Raw genomic sequence first — 22,118 nt, 5'->3', positions numbered from 1 at the left:
ATCCAATGTTGACCTAAATGACTAATGATGATAAATACAATCCACCTGTGTGTAATCAAGTCTCCGTATAAATGCACCTGCACTGTGATAGTCTCAGAGGTCCGTTAAAAGCGCAGAGAGCATCATGAAGAACAAGGAACACACCAGGCAGGTCCGAGATACTGTTGTGAAGAAGTTTAAAGCCGGATTTGGATACAAAAGATTTCCCAAGCTTTAAACATCCCAAGGAGCACTGTGCAAGCGATAATATTGAAATGGAAGGAGTATCAGACCACTGCAAATCTACCAAGACCTGGCCGTCCCTCTAAACTTTCAGCTCATACAAGGAGAAGACTGATCAGAGATGCAGCCAAGAGGCCCATGATCACTCTGGATGAACTGCAGAGATCTACAGCTGAGGTGGGAGACTCTGTCCATAGGACAACAATTAGTCATATATTGCACAAATTTCTTAAAGATGTCCATAAAAAGTGTTGTTTAAAGTTTGCCACAAGCCACCTGGGAGACACACCAAACATGTGGAAGAAGGTACTCTGGTCAGATGAAACCAAAATTGAACTTTTTGGCAACAATGCAAAATGTTATGTTTGGCGTAAAAGCAACACAGCTCATCACCCTGAACACACCATCCCCACTGTCAAACGTGGTGGTGGCAGCATCATGGTTTGGGCCTGCTTTTCTTCAGCAGGGACAGGGAAGATGGTTAAAATTGATGGGAAGATGGATGGAGCCAAATACAGGACCATTCTGGAAGAAAACCTGATGGAGTCTGCAAAAGACCTGAGACTGGGACGGAGATTTGTCTTCCAACAAGACAATGATCCAAAACATAAAGCAAAATCTACAATGGAATAGTTCAAAAATAAACATATCCAGGTGTTAGAATGGCCAAGTCAAAGTCCAGACCTGAATCCAATCGAGAATCTGTGGAAAGAACTGAAAACTGCTGTTCACAAATGCTCTCCATCCAACCTCACTGAGCTCGAGCTGTTTTGCAAGGAGGAATGGGAAAACATTTCAGTCTCTCGATGTGCAAAACTGATAGAGACATACCCAAAGCGACTTACAGCTGTAATCGCAGCAAAAGGTGGCACTACAAAGTATTAACTTAAGGGGGCTGAATAATTTTGCACGTTTTTGATTTGTTAAAAAAGTTTGAAATATCCAATAAATGTTGTTCCACTTCATGATTGTGTCCCACTTGTTGTTGATTCTTCACAAAAAAATACAGTTTTATATCTTTATGTTTGAAGCCTGAAATGTGGCAAAATGTCGCAAAGTTCAAGGGGGCCGAATACTTTCGCAAGGCACTGTATCTGCATTTGTGCACTTGAGCTTCATCATGAGATTAAACAACTGCTTGCTACATCTGCTTTGTGTGTTTGTGTGTGTGACAATACTGAGCAACATGGTGTGACTGCTGCATGTTGCAAAACTGTAGATAACAGCTCAACATCTGCTTTGTCTTTGTGTGTGTGACTATACTGAGCAACGTGGTGTGACTGCTGCATGTTGCAAAACTGTAGATAGACAGGTACAGGGAGGAGAGGCTCATCACGAGGTTTGATTGAGATGGAAAAATACTGAACAACACAATAGCAGGAACTGAGCAACTGTTATAACTAGGGTGTGATACCAGAACAGTGAGAATCTATACATCGACAGAGGGTGAACTCCAAGAAGCTGGGACTAGTCTGAGCAAGTCTAAAACCATCTACTGTGATAGACATAGTTCCAACCCGTCTGTTGGCCTATCACGGTATAAGAACAGCTGTTTACGTACATCCGGTCAGTTCTTTGTTCTACCCTGCGTGGTGTTACAGTGAACCCGTATATACGAAAATTGCATTTACCATTTATTGCCTGAATTTGATTAAAGATAATTGAAGAAAGATTCTGCTTTTTATTTGTCCTGACATCGGATTCGAAAGACGCAACCCTATCAGTGTTAACCCTGGTGTCCTGGCTAAATTCCCAATCTGGACCTCAAACCATCACGGTCACCTAATAATCCCCAGTTTACAATTGGCTCATTCATCCCCCTCCTCTCCCCTGTAACTATTCTCCAGGTTGTTGCTGCAAATGAGAACGTGTTCTCAGTCAACTTACCTGGTAAAATAACATAAATAAAATAAATAAAATGCGGACTTGCACTGCTAGTCACCTGAAGCGTTTACATGAGTTAGTTGGGATGAGAAGAATTTCTAGTAGGTAACTGACTGCATAAAGTGTCTTGTTTTTCATTGCTAAGTGTGCATTTTCCAGAAATGCATTGCTACTTATGTACTACTTAGTCATATTGACCTCTGTTGGTAAGGTTATACTGTACGACCTAACTAGCTATGTAAAAACCTCTGGTGGTCAAGTGACACTCAGTTATTTTGATGCATTGTAACAGTATGCATTTTAAGAATGCATGGTGGTGTACAGACAGGCTTAATTGAGAATAGACACTTGATTCTTATTGGTCAGCCATGTCTCCTTTCCACCTCAAATCAAATTGTATTGGTCACATACACATGGTTATCAGATGTTAATGCGAGCATAGCGAAATGCTTCTGAGGCAGGGGGGTGGGCTTCTGTCCTGAACTACGTTGACTTGACAGATGTGATGTAAGGGCAAGTGTGATGTGTGTGTCATGTTCAATGGTTGTTTCAACTATTTCTCTTCGTGTAAAAGTGTTTCAAATGATTCTGGTAATTATACCGTACTCTACAGTACTACCATTGTCTAACACACTGCTAGGTTTTATGCAGTATGTGCCCTGTGTAACCGGTGCTGAACTGCACCGCTGTAACTGCGTTGTGTGTGCGTTGGAGATCAGGTTGTTTTAATTCAGCAGAATTCAATATCTGCATCTTGCATCTGCATCCAAAAGAAATTAAAACATTTGTAGAGCACATATGTTCTGCGAATCGTCGCCTCTTTCTACAACAGATGCACCATAGGAGGGACTGGGATCATTCCATGAGCTAGCCATCGTTCACACATACAATAGCCTGCTAATACCTTAGCTTAGCTATTAACCACATGTTGAATTCAGAATGTTAATAGAATTCTAAAAACTACAGTTACAAGTGCATCTTAACAATACCATCCACTTATGAGTAACCCCTAATTATACAACATGTTTCATGAACAAAACACTGTGTGTATGACTTTGTGCTTAAAATAATCAAACTCAGACAGAAAAAGCGTGCCTACCTCTCATAGTGCATCCAAATGATTTGAGCACGCAGGGGAACACGTAAGTACACACTCCCCTACTCCCAGGATGCAGGCATGGATAATAACAAATCAACACGACATATTAATATATGAACCTGGTGAAATTCACACAGTACTTTAACTTACACCTGCATGACTCTACTCCCTCCTTGCAGCTGCTCACGGCCTCAGTGACGAACAGAAAGCGTTTCAGAAGATGGCCTTTAACTTCGCAGTAAATGAAATGTCTCCACACATGGCTGATTGGGATGAAAAGGTATTACTGTACAGTGCAACTTGTTTAGCTATTCCCTTTCAACCCATACATGTCAATGGAATAAATTGAACAGTATCACACATATGGAAACGACCTGTTTGACTCCTTTCCATGAATGCCATTCCAGCCATTAGCTCCTCCCAACAGCCTCCTCTGCAATCACTAAACCCCTTTTTTCGTGAGAGGGCATTTGTATGAACGTAAAAAGCAACGTTCATTGTTCAGGAAGTCTTCCTGGTGGAGACCATGTATAAGGCTGCCCAGCTGGGGTTTGGGGGGGGGGGGAATCTGTGGACAGCCGGAGGTGGGGGGATCTGGCCTGTCTCGTCTGGACATCTCGCTCATCTTTGAGACCTTATCGACAGGCTGCGTTAGCACCACAGCCTACCTCAGCATTCACAAGTAAGGCCTGGCAAATGCCAGCAATCACCACAACCTCTCAAAAGAGTCTGCTCAAGAGATTCACCAAACATCACATACAGACAATTTACTAGATATTAATTGAAAGCAGGAGTAAGTATGGGGTGTTCATTAATAGATGCTAATTTCTGTGCAGCATGTGTAACTGGATGATTGACACCTTCGGCAACACTGAGCAGAGGGAGAAGTACTATGTGATGGTGTCATGCATTGACACCATGAACCTGTATAGTGTGGCTATCCTTTCTGTCTTATTGAATCTCATTTCCCATTCATGTTTCAGGCAGTGGCAGTGATGCTGCTTCGTTACTCACTAATGCAAAGTTGGAAGGAGACCATTATGTCCTCAGTGGGTCCAAGGTACTGATTTTATTCATCTCCTTACTGTAGCTGATATGAAAGAATAAATTGTGATATAAAGTGGAGGTATCACTCTCACTGTGTTTGTCCTGCTGCAGGCCTTCATCAGTGGAGGAGGAGACACATACATAGTAATGTGTCGGACGGGAGGGAAAGGTCCTAAGGGGATCTCCTGTGTGGTGGTGGAGAAAGACACTCCAGGAATCAGCTTTGGCAACAAAGAGAAGAAGGTAGCTGGCATTTGATTGATGTTGATAGTCTTAAAGTGGTCATTTTGAATACAATCCTTATGTCTAATAAACTGTAACGCAGGAGCCTACAAACTTACATGGTCTATAGTTCATTTCCGCATGTCTAAGTGAAGCAATGCCCACCAGGGGGCATGGTTGAGTCATAGTTGTGTTGAAGCCCTGATGGATGCAGTGATTTTCTAACGGAGGCCTCTGTTATCTCAACAGGTACGTACGTACGTACCAGTGATCAGTCAGCTGGGTCAGGAGGGACAGGGCTTTAACATTGAGAGGCCTGAATGGAGGCAGGATCAATATTGGTGAGGTGGCAACAAGTTTACCTTTGTGGTTGGTTATTTAATGGTTTGTTATTTGATGGCCGTATGTATGTGTATATATGTATATTAGAGGTCGACCGATTATGATTTTTCAACGCAGATACCGATTATTGGAGGACCAAAAAAGCCTATACCGATTATTCGGCCGATTTTAAAAAAACAACAACATTTATTTGTAATAATGACAATTACAACAATACTGAATGAACACTTGTTTTAACTTAATATAATAAATCAATAAAATCAATATAGCCTCAAATAAATAATGAAACATGTTCAATTTGGTTTAAATAATGCAAAAACAAAGTGTTGGAGAAGAAAGTAAAAGTGCAATATGTGCCATGTAAGAAACCTAACGTTTATGTTCCTTGCTGAGAACATATGAAAGCTGGTGGTTCCTTTCAAGATGAGTCTTCAATATTCCCAGGCAAGAAATTTTAGGTTGTAGTTATAGGAATTATAGGACTATTTTTCTCTAAACGATTTGTATTTCATATACCTTTCACTATTGGATGTTATTATAGGCACTTTAGTATTCCCAGTGTAACAGTATAGCTTCCGTCCCTCTCCTCGCACCTACCTGGGCTGGAATCAGGAACACAATGACAACAGCCACCCTCGAAGCAGCATTACCCATGCAGAGCAAGGAAAACAACTACTCCAAGTCTCAGAGCGAGTGACGTTTGAAACGCCATTAGCCCGCACCCCGCTAACGAGCTAGTCATTTGAAGTCATAAACAGCAGAGCTGCTGGCAAAATGCACTAAAGTACTTTTTAAATTAATGCTTATGAGCCTGCTGGTGCCTACCATTGCTCAGTCAGACTGCTCTATCAAATCATACACTTAATTATAACATAATAACACACAAAAATGCGAGCCCTAGGTCATTAATATGGTCGAATCCGGAAACTATCATCTCGGAAACAAGACGTTTATTCTCTCAGTGAAATACGGAACCGTTTCGTATTTTATCTAACGGGTGGCATCCATAAGTGTAAATATTCCTGTTAAATTGCACGACCTTCAATGTTATGTCATAATTATGTAAAATTCTGGCAAATTTGTTCGCAATGAGCCAGGCGGCTCAAACTGTTCAATATACGCTGACTCTGTGTGCAATGAATGCAAGAGAAGTGACACAATTTCACCTGGTTAATGTTGCCTGCTAACCTGGATTTCTTTTAGCTAAATATGCAGGTTTAAAAATATATACTTCTGTGTATTGATATTAAGAAAGACATTGGTGTTTATGGTTAGGTACACGTTGGAGCAACGACAGTGCTTTTTCGCGAATGCGCACTGCATCGATTATATGCAACGCAGGACACGCTCGATAAACTAGTAATATCATCAACCATGTGTAAATACAGTGCCTTGCGAAAGTATTCGGCCCCCTTGAACTTTGCGACCTTTTGCCACATTTCAGGCTTCAAACATAAAGATATAAAACTGTATTTTTTTGTGAAGAATCAACAACAAGTGGGACACAATCATGAAGTGGAATGACATTTATTGGATATTTCAAACTTTTTTAACAAATCAAAAACTGAAAAATTGGGCGTGCAAAATTATTCAGCCCCTTTACTTTCAGTGCAGCAAACTCTCTCCAGAAGTTCAGTGAGGATCTCTGAATGATCCAATGTTGACCTAAATGACTAATGATGATAAATACAATCCACCTGTGTGTAATCAAGTCTCCGTATAAATGCACCTGCACTGTGATAGTCTCAGAGGTCCGTTAAAAGCGCAGAGAGCATCATGAAGAACAAGGAACAAACCAGGCAGGTCCGAGATACTGTTGTGAAGAAGTTTAATGCCGGATTTGGATACAAAAAGATTTCCCAAGCTTTAAACATCCCAAGCACTATGCAAGCTATAATATTGAAATGGAAGGAGTATCAGACCACTGCAAATCTACCAAGACCTGGCCGTCAATCTAAACTTTCAGCTCATACAAGGAGAAGACTGATCAGAGATGCAGCCAAGAGGCCCATGATCACTCTGGATGAAATGCAGAGATCTACAGCTGAGGTGGGAGACTCTGTCCATAGGACAACAATCAGTCGTATATTGCACAAATCTGGCCTTTATGGAAGAGTGGCAAGAAGAAAGCCATTTCTTAAAGATATCCATAAAAAGTGTCGTTTAAAGTTTGCCACAAGCCACCTGGGAGACACACCAAACATGTGGAAGAAGGTGCTCTGGTCAGATGAAACCAAAATTGAACTTTTTGGCAACAATGCAAAACGTTATGTTTGGCGTAAAAGCAACACAGCTCATCACCCTGAACACACCATCCCCACTGTCAAACATGGTGGTGGCAGCATCATGGTTTGGGCCTGCTTTTCTTCAGCAGGGACAGGGAAGATGGTTAAAATTGATGGGAAGATGGATGGAGCCAAATACAGGACCATTCTGGAAGAAAACCTGATGGAGTCTGCAAAAGACCTGAGACTGGGACGGAGATTTGTCTTCCAACAAGACAATGATCCAAAACATAAAGCAAAATCTACAATGGAATGGTTCAAAAATATACATATCCAGTTGTTAGAATGGCAAAGTCAAAGTCCAGACCTGAATCCAATCGAGAATCTGTGGAAAGAACTGAAAACTGCTGTTCACAAATGCTCTCCATCCAACCTCACTGAGCTCGAGCTGTTTTGCAAGGAGGAATGGGAAAAAATTTCAGTCTCTCGATGTGCAAAACTGATAGAGACATACCCCAAGCGACTTACAGCTGTAATCGCAGCAAAAGGTGGCGCTACAAAGTATTAACTTAAGGGGGCTGAATAATTTTGCACGCCCAATTTGTCAGTTTTTGATTTGTTAAAAAGTTTGAAATATCCAATAAATGTCGTTCCACTTCTTGATTGTGTCCCACTTGTTGTTGATTCTTCACAAAAAAATACAGTTTTATATCTTTATGTTTGAAGCCTGAAATGTGCCAAAAGGTCGCAAAGTTCAAGGGGGGCGAATACTTTCGCAAGGCACTGTATATACACACATATATTATGTATATATGTGTGTATACACATATATACATAACGTGTGTATATATATATTTGTGTATATATATGTAACGGTTTTCATGTGGTGAAGGAGAGTCGGACCAAACTGCAGCGTGTAGATTGCGATCCATGTTTAATAAACAACGTAGACACGAATAAACACAAACACTACAAAACAATAACCGTAATGAAAACCGAAACAGCCTATACTTTGTGTAAACTAACACAGAACAAGGACATCAGCACACTAAGGACAATCACCCACAACACAACCAAAGAATATGGCTGCCTAAATATGGTTCCCAATCAGAGACAACGATAAACACCTGCCTCTGATTGAGAACCACTTCAGACAGCCATAGACTTACCTAGAACACCCCACTAAGCTACAATCCCGCTACATACACACCACATACAAAAACCCATGTCACACCCTGGCCTGACCAAATAAATGAAGATAAACACAAAATACTTCGACCAGGGCGTGACAGAACCCCCCCCCCCCTAAGGTGCGGACTCCCGAACGCACCTCAAAACAATAGGGAGGGTCCGGGTGGGCGTCTATCCATGGTGGCGGCTCCGGCGCGGGATGTGGACTCCACTCAAAACCTGTCTTAGTCCCTCCTCCTCGCGTCCTTGGATAGTCCACCCTCGCCGCCGACCATGGCCTAGTAGTCCTCACCCAGAACCCCACTGGACTGAGGAGCAGATCGGGACTGAGGGGCAGCTCGAGACTGAGGGGCAGCTCGGGAGTGAAAGGAAGCTCAGGAGTGAAAGGAAGCTCAGGAGTGAAAGGAAGCTCAGGAGTGAAAGGAAGCTCAGGAGTGAGAGGAAGCTCAGGCAGGTAGATAGATCTACCAGATCCTGGCTGGCTGGTGGTCTCAGCAGATCCTGGCTGACTGGCAGATCCTGGCTGACTGGCAGATCTGGCTGACTGGCGGATCCTGGCCGACTGGCAGATCCTGGCCGACTGGCAGATCCTGGCAGATCTGGAAGAGTCTGGTTGACTGGCAGATCTGGATGAGCCTGGTTGACTGGCAGATCTGGAAGAGTCTGGTTGACTGGCAGATCTGGATGAGCCTGGTTGACTGGCAGATCTGGATGAGCCTGGTTTACTGGCAGATCTGGATGAGCCTGGTTGACTGGCAGATCTGGAAGAGCCTGGTTGACTGGCAGATCTGGAAGAGCCTGGTTGACTGGCAGATCTGGAAGATTCTGTCTGACTGGCAGATCTGGAAGATTCTGTCTGACTGGCAGATCTGGAAGATTCTGTCTGACTGGCAGATCTGGAAGATTCTGGCTGACTGGCAGATCTGGAAGAATCTGGCTGACTGGCAGATCTGGAAGAATCTGGCTGACTGGCAGATCTGGAAGAATCTGGCTGACTGGCAGATCTGGAAGATTCTGGCTGCTCCATGCAGACTGGCGGCTCTGACTGCTCCATGTAGGCTGACAGCTTCTGGCTGACTTCTTACAGACTAGCAGCTCTGGCGGCTCCATGCAGATTGGCAGCTCTGCAGACTGGCAGCTCCTTGCAGACTGACAGCTCCTGCAGACTGGCAGCTCCTTGCAGACTGGCAGCTCTGCAGACTGGCAGCTCCTTGCAGACTGACAGCTCTGGCTGCTTCATGCAGACTGACAGCTCCTTGCAGACTGACAGCTCCTTGCAGACTGGCAGCTCCTTGCAGACTGGCAGCTCCTTGCAGACTGGCAGCTCCTTGCAGACTGACAGCTCCTTGCAGACTGACAGCTCTGGCTGCTTCTTGCAGACTGACAGCTCCTTGCAGACTGGCAGCTCCTTGCAGACTGGCAGCTCCTTGCAGACTGACAGCTTCATGCAGACTGACAGCTCCTTGCAGACTGACAGCTCCTTGCAGACTGGCAGGTCCTTGCAGACTGGCAGCTCCTTGCAGACTGGCAGCTCCTTGCAGACTGACAGCTCCTTGCAGACTGACAGCTCTGGTTGCTTCCTGCAGACTGACAGCTCCTTGCAGACTGACAGCTCCTTGCAGACTGGTAGCTCCTTGCAGACTGACAGCTCCTTGCAGACTGGCAGCTCCTTGCAGACTGACATCTCTGGCTGCTTCATGCAGACTGACAGCTCTGACTGCTCCATGCAGACTGACAGCTCTGGCTGCTCCATGCAGGCTGGCAGCACCTTGCAGACTGACAGCTCTGGCTGCTCCATGCAGACTGACAGCTCTGGCTGCTCCATGCAGACTGACAGCTCTGGCTGCCTCATGCAGACTGACAGCTCTGGCTGCTCCATGTAGACTGACAGCTCTGACTGCTCCATGCAGGCTGGCATCACCTTGCAGACTGGCAGCTCCTTGCAGACTGGCAGCTCTGACTGCTCCATGCAAGCCGGCAGCTCTGGCTGCTCCATGCAGGCTGGCAGCACCTTGCAGACTGGCAGCTCCTTGCAGACTGACAGCTCTGGCTGCTCCATGCAGGCTGGCAGCACCTTGCAGACTGGCAGCTCCTTGCAGACTGACAGCTCTGGCTGCTCCATGCAGGCTGGCAGCACCTTGCAGACTGGCAGCTCCTTGCAGACTGGCAGCTCTGGCTGCTCCATGTAGACTGGCTGCTCCATGCAGGCTGACAGCTCTGGCTGCGCTGAACAGACAGGAGACTCCAGCAGCGCTGTAGAGGAAGAAGGCTCTGGCTGCGCTGAACAGGCGGGAGACTCCGGTAGCGCAGGAGAGGAGAAAGGCGCTGGAGGGAGGCGGGAGAGGCGGGAGACTCTGACAGCGCAGGAGAGGCGAGGCGCACTGTAGGCCTGATGCGTGGTGCTGGCACTGGTGGTACTGAACCGAGGACACGCACAGGAAGCCTGTTGCGGGGAGCTGCTTCCGGAGGGCTGGGGTATGGAGGTGGTACTGGATAGACCGGACCGTGCAGGCGCACTGGAGCTCTTGAGCACCGAGCCTGCCCAACCTTACCTGGTTGAATACTCTCGGTCGCCCTGCCAGTGCGGTGAGGTGGAATAACCCGCACTGGGCTATGCAGGCAAACCGGAGACACCGAGCGCTAGGCTGGTGCCATGTATGCCGGCCCAAGGAGACGCACTGGGGACCAGACGCGTAGAGACGGCTTCATGGCATTTGGCTCAACGCTCAATCTAGCCCGGCCGATACGCGGAGCTGGAATATACCGCACTGGGCTATGCACCCGCACTGCGCACCACAGCATAACACGGTGCCTGCCCGGTCTCTCTAGCCCCTCCTACCTGGCGTAGCCATACTCCCTGTGAGCCCCCACCCAAGAAATTTTGGGGCTGACTCCCGGGCTTCCTTGCCAACCGTGTTCCCTCATATTGCCGGCTCCTCTCTCCGGCTGCCTCTGCTCTCCTCGCTGCCTCCACCTGTTCCCATGGAAGGCGATCCCTTCCCGCCAGGATCTCCTCCCATGTGTAGCAACCCTTGCCATCCAATATATCGTCCCATGTCCATTCCTCATTGCGCCGCTGTTGCTGCCTTTGTTGCTTCTCCTGCGGCTCCTGCCTGTTGACACGCTGCTTGGTCCTGTGGTGGGTGATTCTGTAACGGTTTTCATGTGGTGAAGGAGAGTCGGACCAAACTGCAGCGTGTAGATTGCGATCCATGTTTAATAAACAACGTAGACACGAATAAACACAAACACTACAAAACAATAAACGTAACGAAAACCGAAACAGCCTATACTTTGTGTAAACTAACACAGAACAAGGACATCAGGACACTAAGGACAATCACCCACAACACAACCAAAGAATATGGCTGCCTAAATATGGTTCCCAATCAGAGACAACGATAAACACCTGCCTCTGATTGAGAACCACTTCAGACAGCCATAGACTTACCTAGAACACCCAACTAAGCTACAATCCCGCTACATACACACCACATACAAAAACCCATGTCACACCCTGGCCTGACCAAATAAATGATAAACACAAAATACTTCGACCAGGGCGTGACAATATATACACTGCTCAATATACACTGCTCAAAAAAATAAAGGGAACACTTAAACAACACAATGTAACTCCAAGTCAATCACACTTCTGTGAAATCAAACTGTCCACTTAGGAAGCAACACTGATTGACAATACATTTCACATGCTGTTGTGCAAATGGAACAGACAACAGGTGGGAATTATAGGCATTTAGCAAGACACCCCAATAAAGGAGTGGTTCTGCAGGTGGGGACCACGGACCACTTCTCAGTTCCTATGCTTCCTGGCTGATGTTTTGGTCACTTTGGAATGCTGGCACTGGCTTTCACTCTAGTGGTAGCACGAGACGGAGTCTACAACCCACGCAAGTCCCTCAGGTAGTGCAGCTCATCCAGGATGGCACATCAATGCGAGATGTGGCAAGAAGGTTTGCTGTGTCTGTCAGCGTAGTGTCCAGAGCATGGAGGCGCTACCAGGAGACAGGCCAGTACATCAGGAGACGTAGAGGAGGCCGTAGGAGGGCAACAACCCAGTGCAAGGAGGAGCACTGCCAGCGCCCTGCAAAATGACCTCCAGCAGGCCACAAAGGTGCATGTGTCTGCTCAAACGTTCAGAAACAGACTCCATGAGGGTGGTATGAGGGTCCGACGTCCACAGGTGGGGGTTGTGCTTACAGCCCAACACTGTGCAGGACGTTTGGCATTTGCCAGAGAACACCAAGATTGGCAAATTCGCCACTGGCGCCCTGTGCTCTTCACAGATGAAAGCAGGTTCACACTGAGCACATGTGACAGTCTGGAGATGCCATGGAGAACGTTCTGCTGCCTGCAACATCCTCCAGCATGACCGGGTTGGCGGTGGGTCAGTCATGGTGTGGGGTGGCATTTCTTTGGGGGGCCGCACAGCCCTCCATGTGCTCGCCAGAGGTAGCCTGACTGCCATTAGGTACCGAGATGAGATCCTCAGACCCCTTGTGAGACCATATGTTGGTGTGGTTGGCCCTGGGTTCCTCCTACTGCAAAACAAAGCTAGAACACATGTGGCTGGAGTGTGTCAGCAGTTCCTGCAAGAGGAAGGCATTGATGCTATGGACTGGCCCGCCCGTTCCCCAGACCTGAATCTAATTGAGCACATCTGGGACATCATGTCTCGCTCCATCCACCAACGTCACGTTGCACCACAGACTGCACAGGAGTTGGCGGATGCTTTATTCCAGGTCTGGGAGGAGATCCCTTAGGAGACCATCCGCCACCTCATCAGGAGCATGCCCAGGCGTTGTAGGGAGGTCATACAGGCACGTGGAGGCCACACACACTACTGAGCCTCATTTTGACTTGTTTTAAGGACATTACATCAAAGTTGGATCAGCCTGTAGTGTGTTTTCCACTTTGATTTTGAGTGTGACTCCAAATCCAGACCTCCATTGGTTGATAAATTTGATTTCCATTGATACTTTTTGTGTGATTTTGTTGTCAGCACATTCAACTATGTAAAGAAAAAAGTATTTAATAAGAATATTTCATTCATTCAGATCTAGGATGTGTTATTTTAGTGTCCCCTTGATTTTTTTGAGCAGTGTATATACATATGCACACGTGTGTGTATGTATAGACACATATATACACATATATGTGTGTGTATATTTATATATATATGTGTGTATATATACATATATGTCTATATACATGTGTGTATGTATATATGTTGTAGGTGTCTGGCTAGACTGCAAACTCTCCTTCCAGACCCATATCAAACATCTCCAATCGAAAATCAAATCAAGAGTTGGCTTTCTATTCCGCAACAAAGCCTCCTTCACTCACGCTGCCAAGCTTACCCTAGTAAAACTGACTATCCTACCGATCCTCGACTTCGGCGATGTCATCTACAAAATCGCTTCCAACACTCTACTCAGCAAACTGGATGCAGTTTATCACAGTGCCATCCGTTTTGTCACTAAAGCACCTTATACTACCCACCACTGCGACTTGTATGCTCTAGTCGGCTGGCCCTCGCTACATATTCGTCGCCAGACCCACTGGCTCCAGGTCATCTACAAGGCCATGCTAGGTAAAGCTCCGCCTTATCTCAGTTCACTGGTCACGATGGCTACACCCATCCGTAGCACGCACTCCAACAGGTGTATCTCACTGATCATCCCTAAAGCCAACACCTCATTCGGCCGCCTTTCGTTCCAGTACTCTGCTGCCTGTGACTGGAACGAATTGCAAAAATCGCTGAAGTTGGAGACTTTTATCTCCCTCACCAACTTCAAACATCAGCTATCTGAGCAACTAACCGATCGCTGCAGCTGTACATAACCTATTGGTAAATAGCCCACCCATTTTCACCTACCTCATTCCCACAGTTTTTATTTATTTACTTTTCTGCTCTTTTGCACACCAATATCTCTCCCTGTACATGATCATTTATCACTCCAGTGTTAATCTGCAATATTGTAATTATTTGCCTACCTCCTCATGCCTTTTGCACACATTGTATATAGACTCCCCTTCTACTGTGTTATTGACTTGTTAATTGTTTACTCCATGTGTAACTCTGTGTTGTCTGTTCACACTGCTATGCTTTATCTTGGCCAGGTCGCAGTTGCAAATGAGAACTTGTTCTCAACTAGCCTACCTGGTTAAATAAAGGTGAAATAAAAAAAATAAAAAATAAATATATGTGTGTGTATACATATTTGTGTGCTTTGAATTGGGAAAGACCTTTAGTGATACTGTGTTTGACGGTTTCCCTCTGGGTTCCTACAGTTTAAGTTGGCAGAGATGGCCACCAAGCTAGTGGTGTCACGTCTGTTGGTGCGTGAGGCTGCCCTGGCACTCCCGGAGGGTCTTAAGCTGTGTCCCTCTGCTCCATGGCCAAACTCTTTGTCACTGACGAATGCTTCAACTTGAGTCAATTCGTTAGGCAAAATGGTTCTTAGGGATACTGTGTTATTTGAGTATTGACAGTAAAACTTCCATGAGCTAGCTATTAGCCTGGAAGTGCATTTGTTTCAACTGCAGCAGACTTTCGTTTTGACATGCAGGGATCAGTCATTCAACACAGGGTAGAGGTGCAGTGGAATTCCACTGCAGCATAATGACACTTTTTTTTGAGACCCAGAGTGTATTGTAGGCCATTGTTTCTTTGCTAAAATGTGAAACGATGCCCAACCATTAAAAAGATGATGTAGAAGTCTAGTTATCAGATGTAGCTGCACATCTCTCACACACATCGGTATCTCTGCCTTCTCTCAATAGATCTGTAACCAGGCACTCCAGATGCATGGTGGATACGGTTACCTCAAAGACTACGCTGTTCAGCAGTTTGTCCGGGACATCAGAGTCCACCAGATACCGGAGGGTATGTATACAAAGCTGTGCTTTATAACATAATGGTTCAGTATTTTAATGATGCCCACATCTTTATAAACTTGTGATCACTAGCCACTGTTGCATTAACAAATGACTGATTTACCCTTTTATATTTTCTCTTTCAGAACAAATGAAATGATGCGGATGATAATTGCCAGAACTTTACTGTCAGTCTGGATAAATATGCCATGGGCTGGCCAAAAAGGGATTTTCTCCTGTCTTGAAGGGATGGTGTAAGTGGCAGGCTTCTTGTTGTCTGACTGTATCCCTCATGTGTCTTGAACTCCGCTCTTTTAAAGGGGGAATACTATAGGCTAAAGCTGTAATTAGGTCCTTTCCTGTTTGTGTGGAATTAAATAACAGCTGCTCATTGAGGGATATGGAAGTGGAACCATATTAGATATGTCATATTTCTCCATGCTGTATTTTGTAGAGAAGGTTTTTGGTTATCTATACCAGATGATTAGTTCGATGACGTCACAGCCTCTCCTGCACATTCAGTTATTGCGGCAACATTTGAAACATGAGCAAGTTTGGTTCTCATGATTCAGTTTAATCATAAAACACAATTAAATGTATCATCTAGATGGGTTGGATGACTGAGATTTTATATAATATTTGGTACTGCATGAACCATGTTTTAAAGGTCCAATGCAGCTGGTTCTCGATCAAATCATTTCTGGATAACAATGAAGTTGCTACATTTTTTATTGAAAACAATGACCAATTTCTCAAGCAGCTCTTACACTAAATGGCCATTATAATTTCACAGTATTCCAACCTCAAAACACAGGAAATCACGATTGACTGCACGAGACCTTTTGCCGTTAAGGGAAGAATATTTAAAACCCAGATCTCTGTCATTGATGAATTATACATTCCAGCTACCTAATTGAGATTAGTAATATATTCTCTGTGTACATAAATGTAATAAAACCACAAATATTCTTATTAGATACAAGTATGGGTCGACACTTTCTTGTCTATAAAATGGTCTGTTCTACTGGGGTGATCACAACTCCACATGGACAGTTGGCGCTTTACATCTCTATGAGCAGTAATGTGCTTAGTATCAACATGATGGTGTGAGTTGATGAGCATACATTCTCTCCAGGCAAACCCTCGTCAATTGTTGTAACTGGCATATAAAACATGTATATACAGTCGTGGCCAAAAGCTGAGAATGACACAAATATACATTTTCACAAAGTCTGCTGCCTGAGTTTGTATGATGGCAATTTGCATATACTCCAGAATGTTATGAAGGGTGATCAGATTAATTGCAAAGTCCCTCTTTGCTATGCAAATGAACTAAGTCCCCCCCCCCCAAAATGTCACTGCACTTCAGCCCTGCAACAAAAGGACCAGATGACATCATGTCAGTGATTCTCTCGTTAACACAGGTGTGAGTGTTGACGAGGACAAGGCTGGAGATCACTCTGTCATGCTGATTGAGTTCGAATAACAGACTGGAAGCTTCAAAAGGAATGTGGTGCTTGGAATCATTGTTCTTCCTCTGTCATCCATTGGTTACCTGCAAGGAAACACGTGCCGTCATCATTGCTTTGCACAAAAAGGGCTTCACAGGCAAGGATATTGCTGCCAGTAAGATTGCACCTAAATCAACCATTTATCGGATCATCAAGAACTTCAAGGAGAGCGGGTCAATTGTTGTGAAGAAGGCTTCAGGGCACCCAAGAAAGTCCAGCAAGCGCAAAGACCGTCTCAGCTGTGGGATCGGGGTACCACCAGTACAGAGCTTGCTCAGGAATGGCAGCAGGCAGGTGTGAGTGCATCTGCATGCACAGTGAGGCAAAGACTTTTGGAGGATGGCCTGGTGTCAAGAAGGGCAGCAAAGAAGCCACTTCTCTCCAGGAAAAACATCAGGGACAGACTGATATTCTGCAAAAGGTACAGGGATTGGACTGCTGAGGACTGGGGTAAAGTCATTTTCTCTGATGAATCCCCTATCCAATAGTTTGGGGCATCCGGAAAAAAGCTTGTCCGGACAAGACAAGGTGAGCGCTACCATCAGTCCTGTTTAGCATCCTGAGACCATTCATGTGTGGGGTTGCTTTCTCAGCCAAGGGAGTGGGCTCACTCACAATTTTGCCTAAGAACACAGCCATGAATAAAGAATAGTACCAACACATCCTTTGAGAGCAACTTCTCCCAACCATCCAGGAACAGTTTGGTGACGAACAATACCTTTTCCAGCATGAGGGAGCACCTTGCCATAAGGCAAAAGTGGTAACTACATGGCTCAGGGAACAAAACATTGATATTTTGGGTCCATGGCCAGTTTTTATTCAGATACAAAAACACAGTTTTTCAACCGCTGTACAAGTGTAAAAAATAAATGTTCTGATTGAAATTGAAATACAAAACCTTTTCCAAAAACACATCTTTTATACTGTATTTAAATATGTTCATAAGGTTGGGTTTCTGTACAGCACTTTCAGATATGAGCTGATGTACAAAGGGCTATAAAAATACATTTGATTTGAAACTCCCTAGACCTTAATCCCATTGAGAACTTGTGGTCAATCCTCAAGAGGCGTGTGGACAAACAAAAACCCACACATTCTGACAAACTCCAAGCATTGATTATTGCAGAATAGGGTGCCATCAGTCAGGATGTGGCCCAGAAGTTAATTGACAGCCTGCCAGGGTGGATTGCAGAGGTCTTGAAAAAGAAGGGTCAACACTGAAAATATTGACTCTTTGCATCAACTTCCTGTAATTGTCAATAAAAGCCTTTGACACTTATGAAATGCTTGTAATTATACTTCAGTATTCCATAGTAACATCTGACAAAAATATCTAAAGACACCGAAGCAGGAAATGTATATTTGTGTCATTCTCAAAACTTTTGGCCACGACTAAGTCAAATATATGGATTCACAAAAAATGTTTTAGAGAATAGGCTTTGTTTTAACCTTAAAGACTCTGATCATGGTATTTGAAAACAGCTAAAACAAGTCTTTGAACTTGTGCAGACTTGAATACAGTCGATTCCACAAGTGTCATAATTTCTCATTTGTCTTCTTTAGCATGAGTTCTTCATTCTACTTTGAACAACTGCAATAAAAAGTTATTTTAATTTGTAGCAAATCCTTCTCTCCTCTATACAGTCTTACTTTGAGGAAGTCTTTATCCATTTGCTTCAGTTTGTGTTCAAAAGTAAAACGTGAGACACTCCAGTGGGCTATACCAGTGATCCAGCCTGGCTCTGAGCGGGCACCATGACGGGCACAGCACCTATACGGGCCAGGGTGGTGGAGCTGATTGGCGAGGTGAGAGGGTGTGGCACCTGGGGCTGGGCCCCCTCAGTCTTGTCGGGGTCTGTGACCATGTGGCCAGGTGGGGAATGGGGTGGGGCACCGTTGGAACTGGAGGTTCTGCTGTATCCATAGTGAGGAATGCTACTGATGCTGGGAGGTCGGCTGTGGTTGGAACTGGGAGGTCGACTGTGCCTGTGTGGAGCGCTACCGCCAATGTGGTTCGAGCTTGGTGGTCTGCTGTGCCCATGTGGAGAGGGGGCACCGATATTGTTAGAACTTGGGGGTTGACTGTTCCCATGTGGGGAGGGGGTACCAATGTTGTTAGAGCTAGGGGGTCTGCTGTGTCCATGTGGAGAGGTGACACCAACATGGTTAGGACTGGGGGGTTGACTGAACCCATGGGGAGGGGTGTCAACAATGATACTAGTGCTGAGGGGCCGGGTGTGGCCAGGGGGTAGAGTCCCAGTGATGTGGTTAGAACTGGGGGGTCGACTGTGCCTGTGTGGAGAGGTGGCATCAATGTTGTTTGCAACACAGAGGGGTCTGGTGTGCCTGGGTGGAGGTGTGCCACTGATGTACCCTGGGAGGCCCTGCAAGGGGTTGGGCTCTCCAGGCCGAAGGCGGTAGGCATTGAACACAGAGCCTGTGTCAGAGGCCGGAGCAGTGGGGTAGGGGTAGCGGAAGTTGTTGGGCTGCTGGGGGTCTCGTAGATGCGGGGTCGTGGCTATGGAGGACAGCGTGCCATTTTTGGAGAGGAGGTCTGAGCCTGTGCCGCTCTTTGCCCAGGAAACACGCTTGGGTGCCTGGGCATCCTCCCTGTAATGGATAGGCAGCCAATGAGAAAACACAAACCAAGATCATATCACACACATCCTCAAATCACCAACCTGCAGAAACTAAATTAGAACACTGTCCATGGTGGAGTACTAGTAGTTGTACATCCTGTGACGTTTAACAACTGTACCTGTTTTTCCAAATGACAAAATCTCACTTGATATCATTGGCTAGCTCCTCCTCTTCATGGTCTCTCCTCCTCAGTATGAAGATGAGGAAGAGTATGATGGCTACCAGTGCCACGATGGACCCCAGAGTAGCAGCAACAATCGCTCCAGCATTAGAGGCTGTGGAAGAGGACACCACAGAGAGGATTAGAACAGGAAACAAGAGCAGTCTGTATATACTAGTATGAGATTATGTGTTTACTTCCTATACATACAGGTGAAGACCTCCAGGTTGATAGCGCAAGTGTCAGAGCCGGCAGTGTTGCTAGCTCGGCACACATATTTCCCTGACATGCTCTTAGTGAGGTTACTCAGCCTGAGGGTGCCTTGCCTCTCATCTGAAAGAGAGAGACAGTGTTACACACTCTTGCCTCTACATCATGAACATATTCATGTACTGTACAGTGCACAGAACGTTATACACAATCTCCATCTACAGTAATACTGACAGTTACACTAGGTAACACAAGGGTAGCTACAGTATGTAGTTTCCTCTCCAAGATGGCATAGCAGTTCAGACGTCTTTTGTCCTCGTCTTGTCGTGTCCCGTATATATATATATATATATATATATATATATATATATATATATATATATATATATATATATATATATATATACAACTTTCTTCGCATACCTTTTTATATATTTTATTTTTATTTTCCATAAACTCATCTTCAAAACACTCTCCTGCAACCCGCTTCACCAATTTATATTAAAAAAAAGAAAATATTATTTACCTCAAATCTGTAATCCACCATAGAAGCTAACCAGAAGCTAATCCAGAAGCTAATCAGCAGCTAGCCAGAAGCTAGCCTGAAGCTAATCAGAAGCTAGTTAGCTTCTTTACTGGCTAATCGTTAGTATTCAGCTAACCACGGTTTGTGGTCATCAGCTATCCTTTAGCTCGAAAATCTATCGCCAGTTTTGTACGGCGTGGCTCGGACCGGAAAATACCGGACCTATTTTTCTCTCCATGTACTTTGATTTCAACAGCTAACTCTGGACATTTATACCTGGATCTCGCAGCTAGCAAGCTGCTATCCGTGTGACTATCGGCTTTCGTCGATTCCGGAGCAAACATAAATTATTCCGAAGCTAGCCAGCTGAAGAGTTCCATCAGTCACTCCGGGCTACAATCACCTATCCGGACCCGTTTTACTGCCAACGCGGAGCCCCACCGGGCCTTCACAACTGGACTACCGACGTTATCTACCCGAGGGAGTTATCCGGCTGGCTCATCCGTCGCAACGTTATCTGAACGCCCATCTGCGGTCCGCTAACCGTTAGCTGTCTTATCGGCTGCTATCTAAATAGACCTAAAGGACAATTTATTATTATTTTATTTGTTAAATATATTTTTTTCTTTTTGGGCATCTATTGTTTGTTTTTGTTTTTTTGTGAATTGGATTCATCCCCTCTACCACTTGGAACCCCACTAATCCTACCGACTGAAATGCACAAGGTGGCTAATAACAGACCTCCATCCTATGCTAGCTTGCTACCGATGGCCCGGCGAGCTGTCCAAATCGCCGTGACCCCAACCAACCTCACTACTCACTGGACCCTTTTGATCACTCGACTAAGCATGCCTCTCCTTAATGTCAATATGCCTTGTCCATTGCTGTTCTGGTTTGTGTTTATTGGCTTATTTCACTGTAGAGCCTCTAGTCCTGCTCACTATACCTTATCCAACCTATTAGTTCCACCACCCACACATGCGATGACATCTCCTGGTTTCAATTATGTTTCTAGAGACAATATCTCTCTCATCATCACTCAATACCTAGGTTTACCTCCACTGTATTCACATCCTACCATACCTTTGTCTGTACATTATACATTGAAGCTATTTTATCGTCCCCAGAAACTTCCTTTTACTCTCTGTTCCAGACATTCTAGACGACCAATTCTTATTGCTTTTAGCCGTACCCTTATCCTACTCCTCCTCTGTTCTTCTGGCGATGTAGAGGTGAATCCAGGCCCTGCAGTGCCTAGCTCCACTCCTATTCCCCAGGCGCTCTCTTTTGATGACTTCTGTAACCGTAATAGCCTTGGTTTCATGCATGTTAACATTAGAAGCCTCCTACCTAAGCTTGTTTTACTCACTGCTTTAGCACACTCTGCCAACCCGGATGTTCTAGCTGTGTCTGAATCCTGGCTTAGGAAGACCACCAAAAATTCTGACATTTTCATCCCAAACTACAACATTTTCAGACAAGATAGAACTGCCAAAGGGGGCGGTGTTGCAATCTACTGCAAAGATAGCCTGCAGAGTTCTGTCCTACTATCCAGGTCTGTACCCAAACAATTTGAACTTCTACTTTTAAAAACACCTCTCTAAAAACAAGTCTCTCACCGTTGCTGCCTGCTATAGACCACCCTCTGCCCCCAGCTGTGCTCTGGACACCACATGTGAACTGATTGCCCCCCATCTATCTTCAGAGCTCGTGCTGCTAGGCGACCTAAACTGGAACATGCTTAACACCCCAGCCATCCTACAATCTAAGCTTGATGCCCTCAATCTCACACAAATTATCAATGAACCTACCAGGTACCTCCCCAAAGCCTTAAACATGGGCACCCTCATAGATATCATCCTAACCAACTTGCCCTCTAAATACACCTCTGCTGTCTTCAACCAAGATCTCAGCGATCACTGCCTCATTGCCTGCATCC

The 22,118-nt window shown here is 45.2% G+C and overlaps 1 protein-coding gene and 1 pseudogene across 2 annotated transcripts in view; one reads left to right on the top strand and one right to left on the bottom strand.

The window, feature by feature from the left end:
- Positions 1 to 2,552: 2,552 nt before the first annotated feature.
- LOC118394641 (isobutyryl-CoA dehydrogenase, mitochondrial-like) lies at positions 2,553 to 15,588 on the top strand (annotated as a pseudogene).
- Positions 15,589 to 15,646: 58 nt separating this feature from the next.
- The window catches only part of LOC118359824 (endothelial cell-selective adhesion molecule-like), a 77,643-nt gene continuing 71,171 nt past the window's right edge, over positions 15,647 to 22,118 (bottom strand). The window contains exons 5-7 of one of the 2 annotated variants that reach the window (XM_052519845.1): positions 19,654 to 19,776; positions 19,429 to 19,558; positions 15,647 to 19,253 (exon numbers count right to left, since the gene is read on the bottom strand). In XM_052519845.1, coding sequence (XP_052375805.1) covers positions 18,362 to 19,253; positions 19,429 to 19,558; positions 19,654 to 19,776 — 1,145 coding nt within the window. In that variant the 3' untranslated portion in view covers positions 15,647 to 18,361. The remainder of the gene's footprint in view (positions 19,254 to 19,428; positions 19,559 to 19,653; positions 19,777 to 22,118) is intronic. The other variant, XM_035738660.2, reaches the window with a different exon arrangement.

Source organism: Oncorhynchus keta, chromosome 1, assembly GCF_023373465.1.
Source record: "Oncorhynchus keta strain PuntledgeMale-10-30-2019 chromosome 1, Oket_V2, whole genome shotgun sequence".
Lineage (NCBI taxonomy): Eukaryota > Metazoa > Chordata > Actinopteri > Salmoniformes > Salmonidae > Oncorhynchus > Oncorhynchus keta.
This window is presented reverse-complemented; position numbering and strand designations above follow the sequence as displayed.